This window comes from Arvicanthis niloticus, chromosome X, assembly GCF_011762505.2.
Source record: "Arvicanthis niloticus isolate mArvNil1 chromosome X, mArvNil1.pat.X, whole genome shotgun sequence".
Lineage (NCBI taxonomy): Eukaryota > Metazoa > Chordata > Mammalia > Rodentia > Muridae > Arvicanthis > Arvicanthis niloticus.
The window spans coordinates 14,437,039-14,452,452 of NC_047679.1; the positions used below are offsets into that span (position 1 = coordinate 14,437,039).

Genomic DNA, 15,414 nt, shown 5'->3' on the forward strand with positions numbered 1-15,414 from the left:
CATGTGCATATATATATATAACAATATATGCATAAATTTCTTTGTTCTACTGACTGAGAAGGACTTGAAGAAATAATATCCCCAAAGTAGAAAATATACACAGTACCTACATCTTGGTTTCTGATATAATTCTTCAGTAAAAGGAATTAGAACTTACTGATGAAATGCCTGATTATAGAATTGCCCACCATAAAAACAAAAGCAAGATAAGCCTGGAACATCTTGCAATACCAAAAACTAACCACGTGCTGAAAAAAAAAAAAAAAAGATGGGGTATGTAAAAAAGACTTCACAATCAATTCAAAAAAGCTCCTAATAGTTAAAGCTACAATTTGGGCAACAAAATAAAAGTTGCATTGGATTAAACTCTAAAATAAATATCAACGAGTCCATGTTGACAAAAATAAAATATGTAAGTAAGTAAATGGAGGGGAAGCAAAGCTCCCATGCAGAAGAATTCCAAAATATTTATATGGACACTTGCTCTCAAGGACATAGTGCATAACTCACCATTTCTATATGTGTAGACCGAGCACAGTAACTTCCTTCCAAAGATGGCAGTATGGTGCTAGGAAAAAGGGTATATGGAGAAATCTCATAGATACAGTCTTAGCCATGTGACTAAGGTTAACATGAATAATAAGTCACAGAAATATGATGTTATAAAAATAGTAAATCACCCATTTGGTTGTTTGGACACAAATCCATTGACCCATTAAGGTAGGATTTTTTTTTCTGAGACAGGGTTTCTCTGTGTAGCCCTGGCTGTCCTGGAACTCACTCTGTAGACCAGGTTAGCCTCTCGGCTAACTCAGAAATCCGCCTGCCTCTGCCTCCCAAGCACTGGGATTAAAAGGAAAATGTACGCCACCACTGCCTGGCTTTCATTCAATTTTTAAATGAGAAAAATTTCTTGAGAAGAATATCAAATAAATTCCAACTGAAGAACATACTCCAAGGTCCTTGAGAACAAAGAACTCCAAGAAGCTATCACAATGAGGAGAATAAGGAGCTGTGATCATTAATACAATGTTGTATTTTGAGGGAGATATTAAAACAGAAAAAAAAAAGAACAGCAGATAAAAGCCAAGATGGTCTGACTAAAGCATTAATTGCAGTTAATATTAACATATCAATGTAATTTCACTAATTGTAACAACTGTGCCAAAGTAATATAAAATGTGGAGTAAACAGAAACTCTGTTCTACCTTCACATTTTCCTGAAAATCTCAAAAAAAAAAAAAAAAAAAAAGAGTTGCAACATGTAAAGTTTATTTAAAAAGAAATTCTCTCTACAAACATTTGTGGGTTTGTACATAATGAACTCCACTAATCCAACAAACCAGTTTACAGTGCTTACACTTTACAATGGCAATCATCAATAATTCTGTTCAGCTGCCAGATGTCACCAGGAGAAACTCCACTACAAAAAACTCCTGAATATTCTCCATCTCTACAAAATTTCCATGTCCTAGACAAATGCCATCCTAACAGTCTTTGGCTGTTGTAAGCCCATTACACTTCGTTTATTTAACCTCCGATGTTGACCAAGAAAGGTACAATGGTTCCCTTTCTATCCCATCATCTAGCAAACTTTTGTGTGCTTTTGGTGCAGTAATCCTGCACTGTACTGAGTCCATTTACTCTGTGAAGTTCTCATACTCGTGACACATTTGTAAAGATTTTATTTGTAACTGGAAAGATTTTTGCCATTTGGGGACAAAAAGAGCAAAGAGAATATGGTTAGAATTGGTTCTTGGCTAAAGACAATGGACAAAAAGCATTTGCAAAGTCTATTATGACTCTGCAGAAACATACTTGAATAAAGGCTCAGAGATGCCAGGAACATCAGTATCTGGGATCCTCATTTGATCACCCTTATGAGTACTATAATTCCATAGTGCTCATTAATAAACATATGTCTCAATATCCTAAAGTCTAAAGGGCACATGTCAATTCCAAAGTCTGGAAAACAAATTTAGGATCCAAAGTGGAACAAGAGTACACAACCCCTTGGACTCTGTTCTATAATATTTTACCAACTACTTACTCAATTACAAGCTTAAGCCCATGTATGGTAGTAATATACATTTATCATTCTGTCTTACACTGTGGTCCCCATTAGTAGACTAGCCCTAGATATTGATTAGTGCTTAATAATTAGTATACAGCCTGGAACTTGTACACCCAGAGTCAGGACAAATCCCTTACCAAAGTGGTAATAGTAAAACCTACATGTCATGCTGAAAGGTACAAGTAGGCCTTAACTTATGGAGAATTTATGCTCTGGAAAGACACTGAAACTTGAAACAAGGTAAATTAAAACAAATCTAGAATTATCAAAAAAAAATGGGACTTGAAACACTGTGTGCCCGGTGTTAAGTGGCCAGGACCATAAGCACGCCTTACTTACTTTGTCACCAAATATATATGAATTTTAAGTGACTTAAAGTTTTCTGAAGTATAACATAAAATTGGACAAATATTGCAACCAATCACATAACTTTTTTTTCTTTAATTTGGTTTACTAGTGTGATCCCTGGGAGAAGGAGTATACAGGTCTATAAGGCCTCAAGGAATTATCTGGAGAAAGAATCTGACCCGTATTTGCCTCATCCGTAAAACGTGAGGGATGGGTAGAAGTAGACAGGACCCCTTCTGGATGGTAGAATTCTCGGTTTTAGTTAGAAAGTACAGCCACAGGAGGTAGTAACCTAAAGTGTTCAAGCCAGAACATTTTGAATATCTGCCAACAAATAAAGGTTTCGTATGAAGCAAACCTTTAGGCGAGAGGCTGTGTCCAATCCCCACTAATACAAAGACCCTCTCCTTTTTCCCCAGGAGAGGAAATAGGCCACAAGGAGGTAGATATGAGGTCCAGGGCCAGGAACAGAAGATTTTATGCCCCAGAGAATATTATGAACAGTCTGATTGGGCAACCAAATGTATATTATGCATCCTGCTGTTATGTCTAATTAAAATAAATGACTTGGGTATTAATAGCAGTTCTAAAACATCAAAAAAAAAATGCTTTCTATATGTCAGTGTCAGAAAGAAAACCTTTTCCATCCCATTAGAAACAGAAGAACAAATGCCCAAAATGGCATGAAGTAAACAAAATTCCTTTAGTGCAACCCCTCACCTCTCTATAATGTGCTCAGTGTGCAATTTCTCATCAGGTAATACACTGGATGGTTGCTTTATGTAAACAAAAGAACAGTACAGTGTAGCCCATCGAAAGCGCTGTTTCAACAGGCTGCCCTCTGAGTGAGGTTTGGGATTAACAGCAGTTCTAACACCTTATCTGAGTAATTGTTCACAGGGTGCTCCCAGGTCTGCTCTTGCTTGTCACTGCCCACATGTTTTCCTAGAATACTTCTCCCTACTGATCTATCTTTCTGTGCTTTGAATATTTGTCCAAACTTAACCTGAAAAGAATGGAATTGTGCCATAAAACCTTTCATTCTAAAAGGAGCATGAGGAGGAAAAGGAGGTCAAGGAATCCCTTCATTGCTTTTGATGAACTTCAAAAGGAGGGCTGGCACTGTCTGTAAACCAAACTGTTAAAAACAAGTAAAACTGGATGTACAAAACCTTCAGGGTTAGCATGAGACTCTGTATGTCAAGACTCAATTCTCTGGAAATTTGATCAACCAACTCTACCGTTATGCCCCTTGTAGCTACAACTTTGAAAAAAAAATCCCTCATTTTAGGACATTGCTAAGTGACATTATATATATATATATATATATATATATATATATATATATACACATATATATATGTATGTATATACATATATATATATATACACACACATGAATAAAATCTTTAGAAAACAAAAGAAAACTGAGGGGGGGGAGCAGCGGATGTTTGTTCACAGCCTTGAGTTTGATTCCTATTTTGTTATTGTAGGAAAAATGTCTATTAATATAGCATGAGGGGTCAGGGAGGGGCAGCCATGGGCGCCGCACTAGAATTCAACCCAGGAAGAGGTTGCAAAAACTGAAGTCTGGACAGTGGAGAGATGAAAGCGGAATAGGAAGAGCCACATGGGAGACCAGCTAACTTGTTTTCCAGTCTCATTAACCTGGCTCAGTAGGCTGTTCGAACCCCTATCATGGGGGCAAAGTTGTAGTCAAAGAGGCAAACTTAGTTACGACTTCAGCACACACTCAGGAGACCGGTGCAGCACGTCTGCTGTGGCCTGTGATATTCACATGGTGTCATGACGCCGGCGGTGGAGGGACAAGTGGTCAGATCGAGAAAAACTGCGGTTGCAGTCTGTGCACCGGAACGGCTTGATGCCCGTGTGCTTACGGAAATGGCGAGTAAGCTCATCCGAGCGAGCAAATTTCCAGGAACAGCCATCCCAGGTGCACTTGTAAGGCTTCTCTCCTGCAGGGAAAACATGGTGACATGAAGGTAATCAGGAGATGACTGGCTACCAGAAAAATAGCAGAAAAACACAATTTACATTTATATCAATGCTTCAGTCAAAAAGCAAGACAATCACCTTGAAGAAACGCTGTTAGTCAATTTTAAATTAATTAGTTTGACAAACATCATATTGCGTGTCTTCTACTAGTTTCATGGTATGTACACACTATGGGCCTGGTTAAAGCCAGCTAACTAGCATATGCATTACTTCACGTATTTATTGTTTGTTTGTTTTTGTGGTGAGAAACTTAGAAATTGTCCTCTACACACTGCTGTTTGCAGTTCTGAAGTTAGGCTGAGAGAGTGGGGCGGGCAGAACACAGGCTCTCAGAGAGTTGTTGAATTCTGCCTTTACCACACGAACCATATATCAAGTAATCCCTTTCCCCTGGCGAAGTCAATTTTCTCAACTCTAAACAGAAGCAAAAATATCTCACAAGGTTGTTCAAAGACATTTTAAAATGGAGACAGTAGAGGCCAGACATAGGAAGGAGAGGCAGGAGGAACAAGTTTGAGGCCAGGCTGGTCTACCTAGTGAGTTCCAGGCTAGGCAAGGCTATAATAGTAAGGCACTGTCTCCAAAGGAGGAAAAACTCCCCAAACAAAAGAAAACCTAGATTGCTAGTAAGCGGTACAAACTGAACCATATTAGTTACAATTCCCATTTCTGGGACCAAATGCCCAGCAAGACATGTTAGGGGGAAAAAGGACTTATCTTGGCTCACAGTTTGAGGGATAAATATAGCCCATTATGGCAAAGTAGACATGTGGCAAGGGGCTCCATTAACTCAGGAGCTTGGTTCATATCTCTATAGATCAGGAAGCAGAAAGAGGACAGAAAGTGGGTATGAACTTATAAGCCCACCTCCCAGAGATTCACTTCCTACAGCTAACCCCCAACTGCCAGAATTTCCATAACCTCCCCTAAACAACACAACTAGCTGGAAAGCAAGTTTTCAAACACATGAGCCCATAGGCTGAATTCTACATGTCAACTGTACCAGAGATCCAGGTTGCTGCCGCTTTCCACCCTACCATACTATTATAGCTATGTTCTCTCATCTGATACTTCCTACTGAACAATCTGAAATACAGCCATCTACAATAAGAACGGGGGACTCGGTGGAAAGAGCGCTCAGCAAAAGCTTGCTTCTGCGTAAGGTCAGAAATTCATACATGAAAAGGAATGGGAGAGTTGTGGAGCCCAAGTATTTTTGATAGCTCCATGCTCAGAGTCTTAAGGTTATAGCTGGGTTGTACAGACATGCATGCTCAGGAAAAGAAAATGCGGGGAAGGAGTAGTATAAGAACTACCACAGAACAATTCACTTCTATGCATAGGTCACATACCAAACACTTATACACTCAAGATAATGGTAATATCAACACCCTGAAATGGAAATTATAGAAAAAGGATTAACAATGAGAAAAGTGAAGATGAAGGATGGAAAGAGGCCTTTTTTACAACCTCTGTACTGCTTCAATACTTTAAAATCATTGTCTGTGTGTTATCTGTGTATGTGTATGTATACTTTCACAATATCTATGATATATATCATATGTAACAAAAAATAAGCCATGAGTGGTAGTAAACATATGTAATCCTAGTACTAAAGACACTGAGGTAGGAGGATCAAGAATTTGAGGCTAAACTGGGTTTCTAAGTGAGCTTCTGTTGCAAAAGTTAATTAATTGGAGTTAGAGAGATGTCCCAGTGGGTTCAGAGCACTGGCTGCTCTTACAGAGGACCCAGGCTCAATTCCCAGCACCCAGATGTGTCTCACTACTATCTATAACTCCAGTTCCAGGTGGTCTGATGCTTCCAGGTGGTGCTTCTGGGCTCTGTGACACCAGACACATACACAGTGTATAAACATACACACAGGCAAAATACCCATACACATAAAATGAAAATAAATCTATTTTTTTTTCCTTGGGCATTTTTCTAGACAAGGTTTCACTGTACAGTCCTGGCTATTTTAGGATTCACTCTGTAGACAAGGCTGGCCGTGAACTCAGAGATCTGCCTGCTTCTGCTTCCCAAGTACTAGGATTAAAGCTGTGCACCACCACCACTCAGTCTAATATTTTTAATTAAAAGGAATAAGATATATGAACAAATACTCACTGTGATTTAAGTGTATGTCATAAATCATAGTAATATTTGTTTTTCTCTTAACACGCTTCTGTTTCTTATCTACTATAATGAGTATGTATTTTATAATCAGAGACGAGCAGTAACATAGACACAAAGTATAAGCAGAGGAAGTGAGGGACCTGGGAGGACGAGGGAATGGGGAGAGGAATGGGGGAACAGTCAAGAACAGGTGTCGGGAGAGACAGGACAGAGCCAGAGAACCAGGAGAATGAACGGAAATATGCAGCTGCGGGGAGGAGCAGAACTCTAGGAAGTGTCAGAGACCTGGGATAAGGGAGGCTCCCAGGAGTCAATGAGGGTGACCTTAGCTGTGACTCACAGCATTGAGAATATGGAACCTGAAGACTCCACCTCCTGTAGCCAGGTATGAACCCCAGTGGAGAGATAAGGACAGCAACCCACCCATAATACATTCGACCCCAAATTTGTCCTGTTTAAAAGAAATGCAGGGAGAAAGATGGAGCAGAGACTGTAGTAATGACCCACCAATAACCTGTCCAACTTGAGACCCATCCCATGTGCAAGCACCAATCCCTGACACTATTAATAATAAATACTCTGTTCTGCTTGCAGACAGTAGTCTAGCATAACTGTCATCTGAGAGGCTCCACCCAGCAGCTGACTGAAACAGATGCAGAGACCCACAGCCAAACATTGGAGCAGGGGACTCTTATGGAAGAATTGGGGGAAGGATTGAAGGCCCTGAAGGGGATAGGAATTCCACAGGAGACCAACAGAGCCAACTAACCTGGAACCTTGGGGGCTCCCAAAGACTGAACCACCAACCAAAGAACATACACAGGCTGGACTGAGGCCCCTGGCACATACGTAGCAGATGTGCAGTTCAGTCTTCATGTGGGTCCCCTAACAACTGAAACAGATGCTATCCCTAAAGCTGTTGCCTGTCTGTGGAATCCATTCCCCAACTGGGCTGACTTGTCTGGCCTCAATGGGAGAGAATGCATCTAGCCCTGAAGAGACTTGATGTGTCAGGGTTGGGGATACCTACTAGGGACCCCATCCTCTTAGAGGAGAGGGGTGGGAGAGAGACTCTGTGAGGGAGGACTGGGGGCAGCAATATGGATGTGTATATATATATACACACACACACACACACACACACACACACACACACACACACACACATACATACAAAGGATTCTATCAATCTTTGTTCTTTTATCTCTCCTTTCCCCATTATAAAACTTCCAAGGCATTTACATCTTTGCAGTTTTAATTTCTGGTGGCAATCAGATTTTCATCATTTCTTTTAACTTACTGCTGGACACCTACTAACCCTCTCAAGTGTTCACTGATTAATTATACAGATGTTAGATAATTGGACAACAGAATGGAGTCTAGCCTGACTCACAAGTTTGGAATAGTACCAGGAAACTATTTGGCTAATTAAAAATGTTAGTTACTGATCATTTCAATGATTGGAAATTTTTGCATTAGCCTCTAAGAAGACTGACAGGCACCTGAATGTTTTAAGACTAAAGATAACCTCAGTGTATTAGTACATACCTTTAATCCCAGACCCATGAGGAAGAGACAGGGTGATCTCTGAGTTTGAAGCCAGCTTGGTCTACATACTGAGTTCTAGGCTAGGCAGGACGACCTTGTCTATCTCTCTCACCAAACAAAAGGGAAAAGACTAGAAAGTAGAGCATGATTATTAACATCTAGAAAGGAGAATGGGATTTCAGAGAATATATGGAATATAAATGTTTTTTTTTTACTTTTATTCAATATATTAGTAGCCCATCTCCACACTTCACAACGGTTTTGCTATGTATATAATTTATTATAATTGCTCAAGGAGTTCTAGGAATTCATTTTCACTACACCCAAATGAATAATCACCTTGTTAAAGTACTGCCACCATGTGGCACTCTGGGCTCACTGCACCCTGAAGAAGTCTCTTTCTATTTCTAGATCTTTGTCTTTTATTGTGGTTAAAGAAGCTTGTGTTCAAACTAAGGTCAGTGTTATCTAGATATAAACCAAAACCTGATGAGGATACATCAGAAAAAAAGCAAGCAAACAAGCTACAGGCCAATAGCCTTGATGAACATAAACACAAAAATCCCCAATAAATTAGTTTCAAACTGAACTAAATGGCACCTAAAAATAATAAGCTAAGATTAACTTGATTTCATTCTTGGTGTGTCAGGATGGGTCAATGTACACAAATGAATAATGTAACAGTACATAAATAGGAACAAAGATGATTATCCCAGGATAATTTTAATAAATGTGGGACAGGACTCAGATATAAGCCTTGAAGAAATTAGGAACAGGAGGATCACATCTCAACCTGATAAAGGCGCTATATATATATATATATATATATATATATATATACACACATATACACACACACATATATGTATTATATATACATATATGTATATATACATACACACATATATGTATATATACATACACACATATATGTATATATATGTACATATACATATATATACATATGTGTATGTATATATATACTGTATGTGTATATATACACACACATATACAGTAAGCATATAATCAGCATAATACTGAGTCTCCCAGCTGATGCGCTCCCCTCTGGAAACTGAGTCCGGAGTCACCCTAGGGAGGTCATGGACTGCAGAGCTGCAGAGGTACCCAAGAGAGGTCAAGGACCACAGAGCTGCAGGCATCCTAGAGAGGACACGGCCCACAGAGCTGCAGAGCAGGGGACACCATATCCTGCAGCATCCTAGAGGAGCAACTACATTCACAGCAGCAAACACCTAGCTGGTCTACTACCATGGAGACTCCATATCCTAGAGGAGCCTACATGTACCCAGAGTAGCTGGAGCTCAGGATCATAGAGTCATCTGGACCCCGAGGAGTTCTGACACAACCAAGATAACTGGAAAGGCAGACTCCAGTCAGAACCAGTGAGTGCGAGTAGCACTACAGCTAACCAAATGGCAAAAGGCAAGCATAAGAATGTAAACAACAGAAACCAAAGTTACTTGGCATCACCAGAACCCAGTTCTCCCACCATAGCAAGTCCTGAACACCACATCACACCAGAAAAGCAGGACTCAGAATTAAAATCACTTCTCATGATGATGATGGAGGACTTTAAAAAAGAAATAAACAACACTCTCAAAGAATTTGAGGAGAACACAGGTAAACAGGTAGAAGCCCTTAAAGAAATGCAAGAAAACACAACCAAACAGGTGGAGGAATTAGACAAAACCACCCAGGATCTAAAAATTGAAGTAGAAACAATAAAGAAATCTCAAAGGGAGACTACCCTGGAGATAGAAAACCTAGGAAAAAGATCAGGAGTCATAGACGCAAGCATCACCAACAGAATACAAGAGATAGAAGAGAGAATCTCATGCACAGAAGATACCATGGAAAACATAGACACAACGGTCAAAGAAAACATGAAATGTAAAAAGCTCCTAACACTAAACATCCAGGAAATCCAGGACACAATGAGAAGACCAAACCTAAGGATAATAGGTATAGATGAAGGTGAAGACTCCCAATTTAAAGGGCCAGTAAATATCTTCAAAAAAAATTATAGAGGAAAACTTCCCTAACCTAAAGAAAGAGATGTCCTTAAATATACAAGAAGCCTACAGAACCCCTAATAGACAAGACCAAAAAAGAAACACCTCCCGTTACATAATAATCAAAACATCAAATATACAAAACAAAGAGAAGATACTAAAAAGCAGTAAGGGAAAAAGGCAAGGTAACATATAAAGGCAGACCTATAAGAATTACACCAGATTTCTCACCAAAGACTATAAAAGTCAGAAGATCCTGGACTGATATCATACAGGCCCTAAGAGAACACAAATGCCAGCCCAGACTACTATACCCAGCAAAACTCTCAATCAATATTGATGGAGAAACCAAGATATTCCATGACAAAACCAAATTTACACAATATCTTACCACAAATCCAGCACTTCAAAGGATAATTGGTGGAAAACTCCCACACAAGGAGGGAAACTACAACCTAGAAAAAGCAAGAAAGTAATCTTCCAACAACCCTAAAAGAAGGTAGCTATACAAATATAACTCCATTGCCAATAACAAAAATAACAGGAAACAACATTCATTTTTCCTTAATATCTCAATATCAATGGACTGAATTCTCTAATAAAAAGACATAGACTATCAGATTGGATACATAAACAGGACCCAGCATTTTGCTGCATACAGGAAACACACCTTTGTGAAAAAGATAGACACTACCTCAGAGTAAAAGGTTGGAAAACAATCTTCCAAGCAAATGGCCCCAAGAAACAAGCTGGAGTAGCAATTCTAGTATCAAATAAAATCGTTTTTTCAACCAAAAGTAATCAAAAAAGATAAAGAAGGACACTTCATATTCATCAAAGGAAAAATGTACCAAGAGGAACTTGCAATTCTGAATATCTATGCTCCAAATACAAGGGCACCCACATACATAAAAGAATTTACTAAAGCTTAAAGCATACATTGCAATGGACAATTTTCTAGATAGATACCAGGTACCAAAGTTAAACCAGATAAACCATCTAAACAGTCGCATAACCCCTAAAGAAATAGAAGCAGTCATTAAAAATCTCCCCACCAAAAAAAGTCTGGGGCCAGATGGTTTTAGTGCAGAATTGTATCAGACCTTCCAGGAAGACCTAATACCAATTCTCTTCAAACTATTCCACAGAATAGAAACAGAAGGAACAATACACAATTCGTTCTATGAAGCTACCATTATGCTCATACTTAAACCACAGAAAGACCCAACAAAGAAAGAGAACTACAGACCAATCTCACTTATGAATATTGATGCAAAAATACTCAATAAAATTCTCGCAAACCGAATCCAACAACACATCAAAACAATTATCCATCAAAATCAAGTAGGCTTTATCCCAGGAATGCAGGGATGGTTCAATATTCGGAAATCCATCAATGCAATCCACTACATAAATAAACTCAAAGAAAAAAACCACATGATCATCTCACTAGATGCTGAGAAAGCATTTGACAAAATACAACATCCCTTCATGTTAAAAGTCTTGGAAATATTAGGAATTCAAGGTCCATACCTAAACATAGTAAAAGCAATATACAGCAAGCCAGTAGCCAACATCAAACTAAATGAAGAGAACCTTGAAGCAATCCCACTAAGATCAGGGACTAGACAAGGCTGCCCACTCTCACCCTACCTACTCAATATAATACTGGAAGTCCTAGCCAGAGCAATTAGACAACAAAAGGAAGTCAAAGGGATACAAATAGGAAAGGAAGAAGTTAAAATTTCACAATTTGAAGATGACATGATAATATACTTAAGTGACCCTAAAACTTCCACCAGAGAACTCCTAAACCTGATAAACAACTTCAGTAAAGTGGCTGGATATAAAATCAACTCAAACAAATCAGTAGCCTTCCTATACTTGAAAGATAAACAGGCTGAGAAAGAAATTAGGGAAATGACAACCTTCACAATAATTACAAATAATATAAAATATCTTGGAGTGAATCTAACCAAGCAAGTGAAAGATCTGTATGACAAGAACTTCAAGTCTCTGAAGAAAGAAATAGAAGAAGATCTCAGAAGATGGAAAGATCTCCCAATATCCTTGATTGGCAGGATTAATTTAGTAAAAATGGCCATCTTGCCAAAAGCAATCTATAGATTCAATGCAATCCCCATCAAAATTCCAAATCAATTCTTCATAGAGATAGAAAGAACAATTTATAAATTTATTTGGAACAACAAAAAACCCAGGATAGCGAGAATTATTCTCAACAACAAAAGAACTTCTGGGGGAATCACCTTCCCTGACCTCAAACTGTACTACAGTGCAATAGTAATAAAAACTGCATGGTATTGGTACAGAGACAGGCAGGAAGATCAATGGAATAGAACTGAAGATCCAGAAATGAGCCCACACACCTATGGTCACTTGATCATTGACAAAGGAGCTAAAACCATCCAGTGGAAAAAGGACAGCATTTTCAGCAAATGGTGCTGGTTCAACTGGAGGTCAACATGTAGAAGGATGGAAATTAATCCATTCATATCTCCTTGTACAAAGCTCAAATCCAAGTGGATAAAAGACCTTAACTTAAAACCAGATACACTGAAACTAATAGAAGAGAAGGTGGGAAAGACCTTCGAATACCTAAGCACAGGGGAAAAGTCTCTGAACAGAACACTTATGCTTATGCTCTAAGATCAAGAATTGACAAATGGGACCTCATAAAATTGCAAAGCTTCTGTAAAGCAAAGGACATTGTCAATAAGACAAAACGGCAACCAACAGACTGGGAAAAGATCTTTACCAATCCTACATCCAATAGAGGGCTAATATCCAAGATATACAAAGAACTCAAGAAATTAGACTCCAGACAACCATATAACCATATTAAAAATGAAGTACAGAGCTAAACAGAGAATTCTCAACAGAGGAAACTCGAATGGCTGAGAAGCACCTTAAGAAATGTTCAACATCCTCAGTCATCAGGGAAATGCAAATCAAAACAACCCTGAGATACCACCTCACAACAATCAGAATGGCTAAGATCAAAAACTCAGGTGATAGTAGATGCTGGCGAGGATGTGGAGAAAGAGGAACACTCCTCCATTGTTGGTGGGATTGCAAGCTGGTACAACCACTCTGGAAATCAGTCTGGCGGTTCCTCAGAAAACTGGACATAGCATTACCTGAGGATCCAACTATACCACTCCTGGGCATATACCCAGAAGATGCTCCAACATATAATAAGGACATATGCTCCACTATGTTCATAGCAGCCATATTTATAATAGCCAGAAGCTAGAAAGAACCAAGATGTCCCTCAACAGAGGAACGGATACAAAAAAATGTGGTACATCTACACAATGGAGTATTACTCAGCTATTAAAAATAATGAATTCGAGAATTTTTTAGGTAAATGGATGGATCTAGAAATTATCATCCTGAGTGAGGTAAGGCAATCACAAAAGAACACACATGGTATTTACTCACTGTTAAGGGGATGTTAGCCCCAAAGCTAGGATTAGCGAAGACTCAACCAGCAGACCACATGAAGCTCATGAAGAAGGAAGACCAAGAGGGGATGCCTCAGTTCTACTTAGAACAAGTAACAAAAATACTCAAGGGAGCAAATATGGAAACAAAACATGGGACAGAAACTGAAGGAGGGGCCATCAGGAGACCATTCCACCTGGATATTCATCCCATGTACAGTCACCTAAGCTAGACACTGATGTGGATGGCTCAAAGTGTATGCCGTCAAGAATATAATATAGCTGTCTACTTAGAGGTCTGCCAAAGACTAACACATTCAGAGGACAATGCTCACAGTTAACCACTGATATGATCAAGGGTTTCCCAATGGAGAACTTAGAAGACTGAAGGAGCAGAAAGGGTTTGTGACCCCAGAAGGAAAGCAACAATACCAAACAACCAGAGCCCCCAGGGTCTAAACCACCAGCCTGGGAGCACATAGAAAGGGACCCATGACTCCAGCGGTATATGTAGGGGAGGATGGCCTTGTCAAGCATAGGTGGGAGAGGAGTTTCTTGGTCCCATAAAAAAGGAACACAAAGTTGGGGGGGGGGGTAGGTGCAGGCACTACCTCATAGAAGCATGAGGAAGGGGGATGGGATAGGAAGTTTCTGGGTGGTGGGAGGCAGTGGGGTAAGGGGATAAAATCTGAAAGGTAAATATAATACCCAATTTTTAAAAAGGAGATAAAAGGGGGGAAAAGGAGAAAAAAGAAAAATAGGAGATTTAATAACACAAAGGGAAGGATTTAGAAATTTAGGAGGCAGTTTATGTTAATGGAAACAGCATCATAGAAACTGGAAAATCACACCCTCATACAAGCACAAGGACGGGGGATGGGATAAGGAGTTCCTGGGTGGTGGAGGGAATGGGATAAGGGGATAAAATTTGAAATGTAAATATTACAACCAATTTTTAAAAGGGGGAAAAAGAAAAGTTGTTAGAACCAACATCTTTAAAAAATGTCAGCCCTCTAGGAAAAAAATTTTTTTTCTTGATACTAAAACTTGTTCTAAGAATTGTATATTGCAGAATACACAGCCTTGGTGTATCTACTCATCAAGCATACTGAGCAGACCTGCCCAAACCTCCAATGTCCTGGATGCAGTGAAGACACAGCGTCAGAGGCTTATCAATTTACTCTTTTCCCCCTCTTCTAATATCTCAACGACCGTAATCAGCTTGAAGAAGTTAAAGAAGAGTCAGTGCCTCTATTCCCTTGGGCTTGGGGACTAAAGTGGTTAATATTGGTCTGTCTTTCTAGGGAAAAGTAGTGGTTTTGTTGGAACAGGGAGGATTAGCTAGGACTTATTGCATAGCCATAACCTATTGGTAGAAATCTGTATAATTAATATCAAGATGAAGTTATAATTTCTTAAATGGTACAAAATTTACTTTGATTTCAAATTTAAGGTTTTCATTGGTACGAGTTTCTTATTGATATAAAAGTGAGATGAATACTGATACTCTCATGGGCATTGTGCCTGTATAACACAATTAGGAATACAAGGCTTAGACCCAGTCCTTCTTTAACTTTTTTAACTGATTTGGGACAGTTAGCCTATGAGTTAAGGGACTATAGCAAATTCATGGCTTTAAGTTTATTGTTAGGGTGTTTTCCATATTTTATTTAGAAATAGCTGAGAGGAGTTAACAGACAACAGTCCAGGTTACCTTACATGGATAGTTGGTTTTCAAAACGTCAGAAGTCCATAGAATTGACGTTACAAATATTTCTATATTAATGTTCTT

General features: G+C 39.0%; 1 protein-coding gene across 3 annotated transcripts in view; it reads right to left on the bottom strand.

Annotated features, from left to right (window-relative positions):
- Positions 1–3,819: 3,819 nt before the first annotated feature.
- Klf8 (KLF transcription factor 8) overlaps positions 3,820–15,414 on the bottom strand; it is a 157,082-nt gene continuing 145,487 nt past the window's right edge. For all 3 annotated transcript variants that reach the window (XM_076918381.1, XM_034485780.2, XM_076918380.1), the window contains one exon: positions 3,820–4,398. In XM_076918381.1, the coding sequence (XP_076774496.1) occupies positions 4,217–4,398 (182 nt within the window). In that variant the 3' untranslated portion in view covers positions 3,820–4,216. The remainder of the gene's footprint in view (positions 4,399–15,414) is intronic.